Source organism: the organism of the source record quoted next, unplaced genomic scaffold (assembly GCF_019419815.1).
Source record: "Pyrus x bretschneideri cultivar Hongxiangsu unplaced genomic scaffold, Pyrus_bretschneideri_v1 Contig9, whole genome shotgun sequence".
Lineage (NCBI taxonomy): Eukaryota > Viridiplantae > Streptophyta > Magnoliopsida > Rosales > Rosaceae > Pyrus > Pyrus x bretschneideri.
The window spans coordinates 7,113,742-7,125,275 of NW_025999831.1; the positions used below are offsets into that span (position 1 = coordinate 7,113,742).

The window sequence follows — 11,534 nt, forward strand, 5'->3', positions numbered from 1 at the left end:
ATACTGGACTACCTAATAATTTCATCTGGTGGAGGTGAGAAACATCAAACTGTAGCTAAGAGATAAAAAGGGTAATGGCACGTGTACATTCATGACCGACACGGGGATTCCTCAACCACACCTGCTGCAATCTTACGTGGCAACTCATCTCCATGCATTGCACCGTCGCACTCCACGTGCCACTCCCTGCCCCCAAACCACCACCGCCCTCCACTCATAACCACCGCCAACTGTTAAACCATTCATTTCTTTGGCCTCCCTCCCATTAGGTTTTCAAACAAAATTTGAAAATTTATAGAAAAACAAGGACCGCTGAGCAATTTTAATATTCACCATCGTCAGTCGTCGCCATGGCCCCATTTGAAGTCTTTGACCTAGTTTCTCACCACCTTGACCCCAAAACCCTAGCCATATCCTCTTGTGTCTGCAAGTCATGGTTCGTTTCCATGTCCTCCGACCACCTATGGTGGCCCATTTGCACTTCCCATTTCCCTTCTCTTTCTATCCTTAAACTCACTAACCCTACCGTCTCCTACCGCCGCCTCTATGTCATCGGTCGAGCTGCCGCCAAACGCCGCCAGAAAACCCCCTCGAAACCTCGCCTTTCCCTTGATAGCCTCATCTTCACGATCAACATCTTCAACCCCAACTTATCAAGCAATGTCCTGTCTCTGGAAAAATCTGGAAGCGAACTCGTTATGGATCCCAGCGGGATTTTTAAGTTCGATATTGATGTTAGTGACTACAATGGATTTGAAGCGTGGGAGGATCGGGGAGCAGTGAGAGTGACATGGAATGTGGTGTTGGAAGGGTGGAGGGGTGTTTTTGAGATGATGGACTGTGAAGGGAAAGGGATGGAGGGGTGGTTTTCTGAGGAGCTTCCTTCGCCAGCGGGGTGCTGCTCGAGCGTGGTTACTAGTGGAATTGTGGCGGATTTGAAGTTGGGGTTTTGTGATGGGAGGAGGGTGAAGAAAGTGAGTGTTGGGATGTTGAGTATTGGAGATTGGAGATATGTGAGTATTGACGATGCTCTAAGATACTTGCAACATTTTCTTCTACCTTGTGTTGTATGAATCAATCTTAATCAACTAGCAAATTGATCTGCTCATGTATGTTTATATGCGCTGTTTTGTCTTGTTTTATTTTTCTTTTCTTTTTTTTATGAATTTTAGTTACATGATTAGTTTTTTTAGCGCAAAGGAACGGATAGTTTCTTTATTATTTTTAGAATTAATTAGTGGAATGTGAGTAGAAAATTATAATCTGATGTTTCAGAGAATTGTTCGTTAGGCACCGTATAATGTCATTAGTGGATTGTGTGTACTTATGGATTACTAAGTGCATTCTTAATTACGTGGAATTCTTCTTCTTCTTCTTCTTCTTTTTTTTTTTTTGTTACGTTGATATTACGATAGGGAGATTATTTTGTTGATATATCAAGTTATCAACATTGTACAAAAAGATTTCATTAGGCTCTATATGTTAATAAAGAGTAGGATATGAAGCTAGCTAGGATACGTGGGTGGGACATGAGGATAGCGTTTGAAAGTAAAATGCGTTTATGACGTGGAATATAAAACATGCGGATATGGTTTAAGTGAGTCGAATGAGCTAAAAATGAAGAGTATATGGACATTAACAGGAAATTTGATGGAAGAATCATAAGTATTATGTCCTTCTAGGAAACTAGATGGGTTGTTCATGAGGGAAAGGATCTTCAAGATTTAGGTTCTAAGTTCCGGTATTCAGACACAATTTTATATTGAGAAACAGTGTGGTATTATCACGGATAAGATTCTAACAAAAATGTAGATATTAAGAGGCTCGAGGATAGAGTTATAGTAATCAAGATTTTAACAGGATCAGAACTCATCAATGAGATTAGTGTTTATGCGCTTGAAGTTGGGGAGACTTTTTTCAAGATATCTTTCAGACGGAGATGCTACTTATAAGAGGAGATTTAAATGGACATGGCGCAATGAGACATGCAACTATAAAGATTTTTATGGTGGCCATAAGTTTGAGGAGAGATGAGAGGAAGAAGAAGCCATTTTGAATTATGATCTCTTTCTAGCTAATATCTTCTTTAAGAAGATTGAAGAGTATGTGATCACTTGGAAGAATGTATTGGCTTCCCTTTTACATGTTTTTTTCTCTTTTTAAAGAAGGTATTAGCTAAAATGAGATTGTATGTCGTCTTTAAATTCAAAATGGCTTTCTTCAACTCAAATCTAGGGCTATATAATCCTCTCTACTTGCATGCCTCTTTGCACGCATGGCTATATTCTCTATGAGTAGCTTTTCCTTCTCAAAAATTCTTTTGAACTAATTTTTCAAGATTTTTCTAAAATTTCTTCTTGAGACCTTACACAACTGAACTTGAATGCTTTCACGCTAGTTTTATTGATGAGTTCTTGTTCTATTATGATCTAGTTATTTCTGACCCTCTTAATATCTACAACATGTTTCGTTAAAGTCTTAGCCACAATGATGCCAGTAGTGTTTTCTCGATCTATTAGTGTCTGATATTCAAGCTTAAAACCTAATTTTTAAAATCCTGTCTTAAGACTAAACCACTTAGTTTGGTGGAGGTACGTAATATTGATCCTTCTTCTCATCATAATTTTCATTACTTCCATAGATTTTTCATTTAAGGTTCCTTTATTTCACGTTCATAAACATATTGTACTACGTTGAGCATTACACTCATATTATAAACGTTTTCAATAAGATTTTAAAAATGAATAAGATGCTAAGGGCATACAAAATTGTATGACATATAGTGGTATTGAGTTAATGAGTCATACAATGAAGATATTAACATACTTCAAGGTAAGATACACATGTCCTGACAATCATTTCATGTTCATGCTAGAACACACGATTATGGAGGCAATCTATATTACGAAGATCAATAAAACGGTATCAAGATATGCAAAAGATTTGCACAATCTTTACAGATTTGAAAAGAAAACGTAGGATATAGTTCAAAAGTGACTACTTGGAGGATTCTAGAGAAAAAAAGAGTACACATAGCATATATCCGAACAATAAAGGATATGCATGATAGAGGGAGAACTATAGCAAGAACTCATGAAGGGCAAAATGAATGTTTTCCATAACCGTAAAGTTACACCAAGGTTCAGGTTTAAGTCCTGATGTTTTTGCATTTGTAATGGATGAGTTAACAATGTATGTTTAAGATGATACTCTTGGTTTATAAATTTTGTAGATGATATAGTTTTGATAGATGAAAATGTAAGAGGGTTTAAATGAGATAGGACTGAAGATTGGAGATCAGGAGGAGGAGGGGTTAGTGGATGAAATTGAGGGAAGTTTGAAGAAAGTGAATTGGAAATGGGGGATGAGTTTAAGTGGGATTCGGATTAGTTTGAAGCCAAGTTGTTGGAGAAGGAAGAAAATGATTTGGGTTTGGATGGTTTTACACCGGCAGGGGTTGGGTACGGTAACATCAGAGAGGAGACTATAGAGAGGATGAAGAAGAAGAAGGTGCCCAAATCGGAAAAGAAGAGAATGGCAAGAGAGGCTCAGAAAGAGAAAGAAGAGGTTACAGTGTGTGCCCGATGTCATTCACTAAGAAACTATTGGCAGGTGAAGAACCAAGCAGCTGAAAACTTGATGCCTGATTTTGATATAGGTTGATTAAACCTGCTACGAGTGCCAATCCTGCTGTGGTTATGGTGGTTGATTACGTTGATTTTGATGGATCATTCCCTAAACGGGCTGCAAAGTCATTGTTTGCAGCATTAAAAGGAACTGAAAATGATCCCAAGCTTAGGAAAGACTGCCAAAGCTTGTTCTTGTGGCCACAAAGGTTGATCTCCTCCGGTCACAAGTTTCGCCTGCTAGGGGTCTGCCATCGTGCTAAGGCTGGAGGGGGACCCAAACTAAGTGGGGTGTATATGGTTAGTTCTCGTAAGGATTTGAATGTCAGGAATCTGTTGTCCTTCCTCAAAGAATTGGCTGGTCCTCGGGGGAATGTATGGGTTATCGGGGCTCAAAATGCAGGCAAGTCCACTCTCATAAATGCACTCGCAAAGAAAGAAGGAGTAAAGGTCACAAAGCTCACGAAAGCTCCAGTTCCTGGGACAACATTAGGAATATGGAGAGTCGGAGGAATCTTGTCAGCTAAGGCAGTGTTGTTTGACACTCCAGGACTTCTGCATCCATATTTGTAAGCACTTGCTTATTCGGGTTTCTTGTTTTAAGTTGCAGATATGAATGGTTTTTGGAGCCTCGTTTGATTTATGTTTGCTCAAATTATCTTAAAAGGTAAGTTGGTAGAACATGCTTATTTCTTGGCTCAAATTCCACACAGATGCTTTTTAATAATGCCGTAGATGTCAGGTTCTATCGTTTACTTGTACAAAAGATTCTAGCTTATAATTTCTGTTGGAGGTTATGAGTTCAATAATCTATTGAGATTCTACTTTGAAGTGGACAAGAAAGTCCTTGTAAACCCTCCATACATGTGTAATTTTTCGATGCATGAGAATGGACTAATGATCAAATCCAAGTGCTGCTGAATCCTGTGTTTGAAATCTGCAGGCAGGGCAAACCATACATGTTGGTGGTTTAGCGAGACTAGATCTTGTTCAAGCTTCTGTCGAAACAATTTATTTGACAGCTTGGGCTTCGCCTAATATTTCTTTACATATGGAGAAGATAGAAAATGCTGATGAGACATGGAAGACGCATGGTGGTCTTAGGTTGCAGGTAACTCTTTATCCCAGTTGGTTACATTTTTGTCATTATTTTGCATTTTATCGCATAGTTCAATTCGATTTGATTCTGGATACAAATTCTTAACGATATCATAGTCTTGATATCTGCAAGTGTTGTAAAATGATTCTTACTGAAATTTTATTTTATGTATGCATTTTGCATATGAACAATATTGAGTGCGATTCATCCTTTAAAATTTGGTCAGCAGTTATAGGATGGAACTAGTCTTTGTGTTCTTGCAAATGAAACAGCTCCTTACCTTTTACTGACTGGACTCCGCCTTACACTTTTGCAGCCTCCAATTGGCGCTGATCATGCTGCTGAGATGAGAAAACGGGAAGAGAGGGAAATCTAAGTGTCTGGAGCAAGTTGGGATGTGAATAGCATCGATATTGCAGTAGCTGGTGTAGGATGGTTTTCGTTAGGTCTCAAAGGGGAAGCAATCTTGGCATTGTGGACATATGCTTCAGAGACCGGGGTTTTGGCTACCGAAAGCAATATCTGAGGCAATTGGTAACCAGAGTAAAGTTAAAGCTCACAGGAAATAGCTTCAAATGGAGAGTGCAGATTCCCCTTCCGAGGTCTCCCTTTGAAGAGAAGGGAAGCGTGATTGTTCTACCTCATTTTCGACCGGCAACATGATTCACCTCGTTCTCCTTGCTCTGCAAGTCAGCTTGACTTTTCAGAGGGTTTAACGACAGCTTGCTCTGCAAGTCGGCTTGGCTTTTCAGACGGTTTTACGACAGCTCGTTGAGACTAGCATTGCGTTACGTGTTTAGCTTGCAGAATCAAATTCCGACTGAACTGCCCGTGGTGGATCACAGAAAGCTTCGGCTACAAAGCGTAATCTTAGAGCGAGACTGTTAACAATTGTGTTTCGATACACCTGAGGAACTAGAAAACTCTCCTTTTTACTTGGTTTTGTTGAAATTTTACACTTTTTTTTTACAACTTTCTTACCCCAAAGGGTATCTTTAGTAAACTGAACAAAAGCTGCATTAGAATACAGAAATTACAGAAACTACAAATTATTCCGTTTTGCCATCGGATAAACTACATTAGGGAAGCTAAGCTGCTTTCAAGGTTCAACGAGGCTGCTGGATGAAACGGGGGCTGCATTTCGGGCTCACATGCTTTGCTGGCTTCTCAGCATACCTCCTAGGCTCCACCGGGGACTTCGGACGTCTGTCCTCCAGTGACTTCAAATTCTTCAAGACCGCGGAGCCCTTCTCCAACCCTGCTGTTGTTCCAATACAAAATTTGAGTCCAACAATCGAACAGCATATTCGGAAACTGCATTAAAGTTCTTCATCCCAGTTTCCAACAGTCTACAATCTTTCAGAGTATCTGTTCTTACCATCTTTACCTTCGGTCTGAGACATCTGAAGGAACTCTTCAAACTGAGCTTCTAGGCCGGAGAACTCATCACCAACATCGAGATCAAAGGTCTCTGGAAGCAAATCGGCTACATTGTCAACTTCATTGCGGGTATCATCATAGAAGCCATCCTCACCCTGCTGACTGAGCCAGTAGTCGTGGTACCATGTGGAGGTTGTGACCAGTTGCCACCATTCAGGGGAGAAATCCTCCACCTGCCGGAGAGCCGCCGGGATAAAGAGAGGGGCGTTGGGATTCAATCTTGATCCTCCGGAAACCAGTGCCATCTTTGGCTAAGCGCAAGTCAACTACATCGGAAAAACAGAGTCAATCGGTTATGAAATCTTCTCGTTTTCAGGTTCCACACACGTAAATCAGAAAAGAACAAATGCAATAATCCATGGAAGACGTTTTATATGACGCAATTTCATCCAAATCTGACTAAATCAACTCATCAGCAGTTATAAACTATGATTTTCAATTGATCAATGAACTCGCAAACTTTCACATTTCAAAGTTCACATGACCAGGATTTAGGATCAACGAAAACCGTAAAAACCTAGTCGATTTGAATGAAGACAATTTGGCGGATTTGAAAAAGCTTGAATTGAAATAGAAAATATATTCTTTAGAAATAAATACGAAGCTTTTCTTAAAAATAAAAACCAAAAACAAAATCATGGCCATCAAAACAGCAGATTAAACACATAAATAAATAAATCAGATTTTCTAAATTTTCTATATTCTTTCTTTTCTTTTCTCGTTTTCCCAAATTTTCTCGACAACCAAACAGAACCAGATCTACCAATCAGAAATTAAAAACAAACCATACCCTCACAGCCAAATCATTCGCTCAATTTTACCTAATCACCTGAACCTTCTAATCTTAAATTTTTTTCCGACACTAGAACCTGAATTCAAAGAATCAAGATTGCAATTTGGTTTTTTTTTCCTCCATTTTCTCAGCAACCAAACAGATGTTTACAATTTTTTTTTTTTTAACAAATAATCAGATCCATTAATTAACGAAAATAAATTCAATAAATAGATAAAAAAATCGAAAGATTTTCAATACCTTCGAGGCTTCGAGCGAACGAGAAAATATCTGGGTGCGAAATATCAGCCAACGGGATCGACCAGAGGGCGAGAAATACGTGTGAGGGCGAGAGAGGGTAAGGGGGGTTTATATAGTGAAGGAAATACGCGCCTAGCTGGTTTGGAGTTACGAACCTGAGGTTCGACCTGATGTTTGCGCTGTACGGAATCCTGGATATTGCGCAGTTATCAGCCGTTGATTTTCCTGATCGGTGTCACGCGGTAGTAAGCTGTAGTTGTTTGACTTTGACTGGTTTGAGATAACACCAATTAAAACCGTGCCACGTTTCCCACACGGGATAATGCAAATATCCCTTTTAATGTGTCCTTTTACTTACTTTTATTGATGAATTTTTTTTTTTTTTTTTTTTAACAAATGATGTTATTTATTTTAAAGAAAAATGGTGGATTTAATTTCACAATGAGTTAGTAATAATGTGATTCAAATTCGCATTTGATCATAATCGAATATAAGACCTTTTATTTATAATTGATAAGGAATACCACTAGATCATAGGAGGAGTAGTTCGACTAACTACAAATTTTTTTTTTAAAGTGGTTCAATGTTTTTTTTTACTTATTTTTTAAAGTATAACGATATATTTTATACTAATGAAAAGGGAAGTTCGACTAAGTTACACAATGGGCAACCTAATTTGATATCAAATACTCTATCCACGAGATTTGAACCTAAAACTAAGGTTCTAAAAAACGCAAGGCGCTAGTCGGGAGACGAGCTGGCGCTTAGCGGCTAGGCGGTTAGGCAGGGTCTAGAAAGGCGCCTAGGTGGATTAAGGTAAATTTCTTGTATATCTTGTAAATAAGTACATATTTACACGTACAAAAAATTAAACTTGTATGAAATCCATGGATAAGATAATAAATGAATAATAAAATGCAAAAAGAGTATCCAACAAGTCCAAAATTTAAAAAGACATTAAGCATATATGTCATATAACCATAGTGAGGAGTATTGTTGGTTGACACATGTACAATAAGTTCACAATTTAAAACCACATAAAATGCAAAATTGGAGGAAAATAAGGAAATGTAGTAATGTAGATAGGATTTTTTTTAAATTTAATTTCAAAAAAAAAAAAAAAAAAAAAAAAAAAAAAAACCTCCTAGCCGCCTAGCCCGCCTAGAGCCCAGCCGATTTTTCCAACCAATTTGCAAGAAAATATCTCTGGTCACCACTGCCCAGCGCCTAAGCCGTTTTTAGAATATTGCCTAAAACTGAGTCTATTCTCCATATTCCCAAGAACCATAAAACGGCTAAATGTACTTGGGATCTTCTTATGAGTGTGTGTTGTCATGTGAGAAACTCTTTTGACTTGAACATTCAAGCTTAATGTTTATGATATATTGTTGTACTATAAAAAAATTTCACACCAATTTTTGGCTGTTACACAATTTTTTCTATTATTCTCTTTGAATTGAATAAGTTATACTAGTTACAGAAAAAAAATATAATTTTGTGAATTGAATAAATTATACTAATAATAACAAACAACAAATGCAGTTCTAGATCATAATGGGCTAATAGTTTTATTATGGTGTCAGGGTAAATTATCCCTTAGAAATGTCATGAGTCTGATTTAGTGGTTTCAAACTTGCTTTCTTAAGTTGGACTTTCAAAAAGTTGCAACTAGTTCCAACTTAAGGGTATTGAATAATTGGGCCTTCAAAAAGTTGCGTTAGCTCTACTAAATGAATTATGACCGAGCTATCGAAATGTTTTGTTAGCTCCGACATGATGAATTGACCATTTTTTATGTGAGAATTGGTTTATCATGTGACTGTATGGGGCCATTCGTGAAGAGGCGTGCTGGAGAATAAACTCCATATCCGAGAGATATAGTATAAGATGCCACTTATTAGTTGGGAGTTAACTTTTAATATTACGGAGGTCATAAAAACTCAATACATAATAATAAGTAATTAAGTTGAGACAATATTAAAATTTTCTTCTTAAGCAATTCAACTTGAACTTTCAAATTAAGCACAACTGTTTTTATTTAATTTGAACAATAACTTATCCATCCAATTTAATGAAACCACAATGTTTACAATATAACATAATCTTCTTATATATAAAGCCAACAGCATGTGAAGAGTGTTTATTGGGGTCACAAGCTTCACAAAAAATAATTGGACAGAAATGCTTCTCAAATAAAAAACTTCAAAAGCAAACTAAAATAATGCAAGGGTATTTTAGTCATATAAATATTATTTTTTTAATAATTAATTCTATTTGTACAGTTTTTTTAATTTTTTATAATTAGTTTATCACAATAGGCTAGCAATAATGTGATTTAATCAGTTGTTTATTAAATATTATTTTCTCTATTTTTAAACACGTTCAAAACATCTTAAGAAGCGCGTAGTGCCGGTTATAAAAAAGATCTTTCGCACGTGCATAATAATTTGATTCAATTAGTTGTCAAATGATTGTTTTTTTTCTTTTTGAATAAACAATATTATCTACACTAAGAGAAAGAGAGTGGGCTTAGCCTCACAATGAACTATCAATATTGTGTTTCAATCAACTGCTTATTAAATATTATTGTCTCTATTTTTAAACGCATTCAAAACATCTTAAGAGGCTCGTATTGCCGATTATAAAAAAAAGGTCTTTTACACACGCATAATAATGTGATTCAATTAGTTGTCAAATGATTTTTTCTTTTCGAACAAACGATATTATCTACACTAAGGGGAAAATGATGAGTTTAGCCTTATAATGGATTAGCAATAATAAGATTCATATAGTTGTTTATTAAATATTATTTTCTCTATTTTTAAACATTTTCAAAACATCTTAAGATGCGCATAGTGCTAGTTATAAAAAAGGTCTTTCACACGCGGATAATAATGTGATTCAATTAGTTGTCAAATGATTTTTTTTTCTTTTCGAACAAATGATATTATCTACACTAAGGAAAAGGGGTGGGTTTAGCCTCACATTGGTTTAGCAATAATGTGATTCAATTAGTTGTTTATTAAATATTATTTTCTCTATTTTTAAATGTCACATCCGCCCTGGGTCCCCACCACATCCCTGGCTTGACTCCGCTGTAGTACGATATTGTTTGCTTTGACCCCGACCACGCCCTCGCAGTTTTGTTTCTAGGAACTCACACGAGAACTTCCCAGTGGATCACCCATCCTGGAATTGCTCTCGCGTGAACTCGTTTAACTTCGAAGTTCCTATGGAACTCAAAGCCAGTGAACTCCCAAAAGGCATCGTGCTAGGTAGAGATAGGAATATACATATAAGACTTATAGGATCCACTTCCTTGGGCGATGTGGAATGTTACATTAAACATGTCCAAAACATCTTAAGAGCAGTGTACTGCTGGTGATAAAAAAAAGTCTTTCACATGCGCACAATAATGTGATTCAATCAGTTATATTATTTTCTCAATTTTTAAACACTTAAGAGGCACGTAGTGCCAGTTATAAAAAAAGACATTTTGCAAGCACATAATAATATAATTCAATTAGTTGTCAAATGATTTTTTTTTTTTTTGAACAAATGATGTTTTTACACTAAGGGGAAGGGGGTAGGTTTAGCCGCACACACATAATAATGTGATTCAATTAGTTGTCAAATGATCCTTTTTTTTTTTTTTTTTGAACAAACGATGTGCTAGCAATAATATAATTTAATCAGTTGTTTATTAACTATTATTTTCTCTATTCTTAATGTAAATTCATTAGAATGTATATGGAAATTAAAAAACCAATTTTATTATGTGAATTTAGTTGCTTTAATTGGTTTATGAGGGGTTTCTTCTAGTATAGTCAAATATTATTCATTTACTTCAAATATTTGACATTCTTTTTGTCATAAAAAAAATTATTGAAGCAATTCACGTATATAAGTACATTTAAAACGTATAAGTCGAGTATAGCATGCCGTGATTCAAAAAATATCTTTTCCACACGTATAAGCGTGTGCATAAAAGCTAGTACTGTTTAAAATGATAAGGTATACTTTCCACATGCTTTAGCATGTTCGAAAAAATGGATCATTTACACATTGGGTGCAAGGACAATTATTATTTGAAAGTAAAAGAATAATAAATCGCATTTGAATAAAATATATGCCTTGGAATTATATTATTATTAGGAATGGATGTGATGTGATCCCTTGTTTTTTATCTTCTAGGCCTGCCGAGGTGATAGTGCGTGCGTGGCAATGGCATAATACCTTTATCGATAACGACAAAAGAGGTCCTTTCTATTGCGCGAGGGTCCATCCTGATGGTTGCCACTATTCAATCACAGTCGTTCCTTCCAACTAAGGCCCA

At 36.4% G+C, this 11,534-nt stretch overlaps 2 protein-coding genes and 1 pseudogene across 5 annotated transcripts; 2 read left to right on the top strand and 1 right to left on the bottom strand.

The window, feature by feature from the left end:
* Positions 1-2,195, top strand: LOC103939280 (probable F-box protein At5g04010). Its single transcript, XM_009349343.3, has one exon. The coding sequence runs from the start codon at positions 351-353 to the stop codon at positions 1,071-1,073; it is 723 nt and encodes a 240-aa protein (XP_009347618.1). The 5' UTR covers positions 1-350; the 3' UTR covers positions 1,074-2,195.
* A 104-nt stretch (positions 2,196-2,299) lies between these two features.
* On the top strand, positions 2,300-5,494 carry LOC103939285 (annotated as a pseudogene).
* Positions 5,495-5,641: 147 nt separating this feature from the next.
* On the bottom strand, positions 5,642-7,353 carry LOC103939281 (protein EARLY RESPONSIVE TO DEHYDRATION 15). Of its 4 annotated transcripts, none has more exons than XM_048576571.1 (3): positions 7,199-7,353; positions 6,113-6,431; positions 5,642-5,983 (listed from the first exon to the last, which is right to left on the bottom strand). In XM_048576571.1, exons 2-3 carry the CDS (start codon positions 6,408-6,410, stop codon positions 5,832-5,834), a joined length of 450 nt encoding a protein of 149 aa, XP_048432528.1. In that variant the 5' UTR covers positions 6,411-6,431; positions 7,199-7,353; the 3' UTR covers positions 5,642-5,831. The 4 variants fall into 4 exon arrangements, with proteins under 4 accessions (XP_048432528.1, XP_048432527.1, XP_048432526.1 ...); XM_048576570.1 differs by having other exon boundaries at positions 5,642-5,986; XM_048576569.1 differs by having other exon boundaries at positions 6,104-6,431.
* Between the last annotated feature and the right edge of the window lie 4,181 nt (positions 7,354-11,534).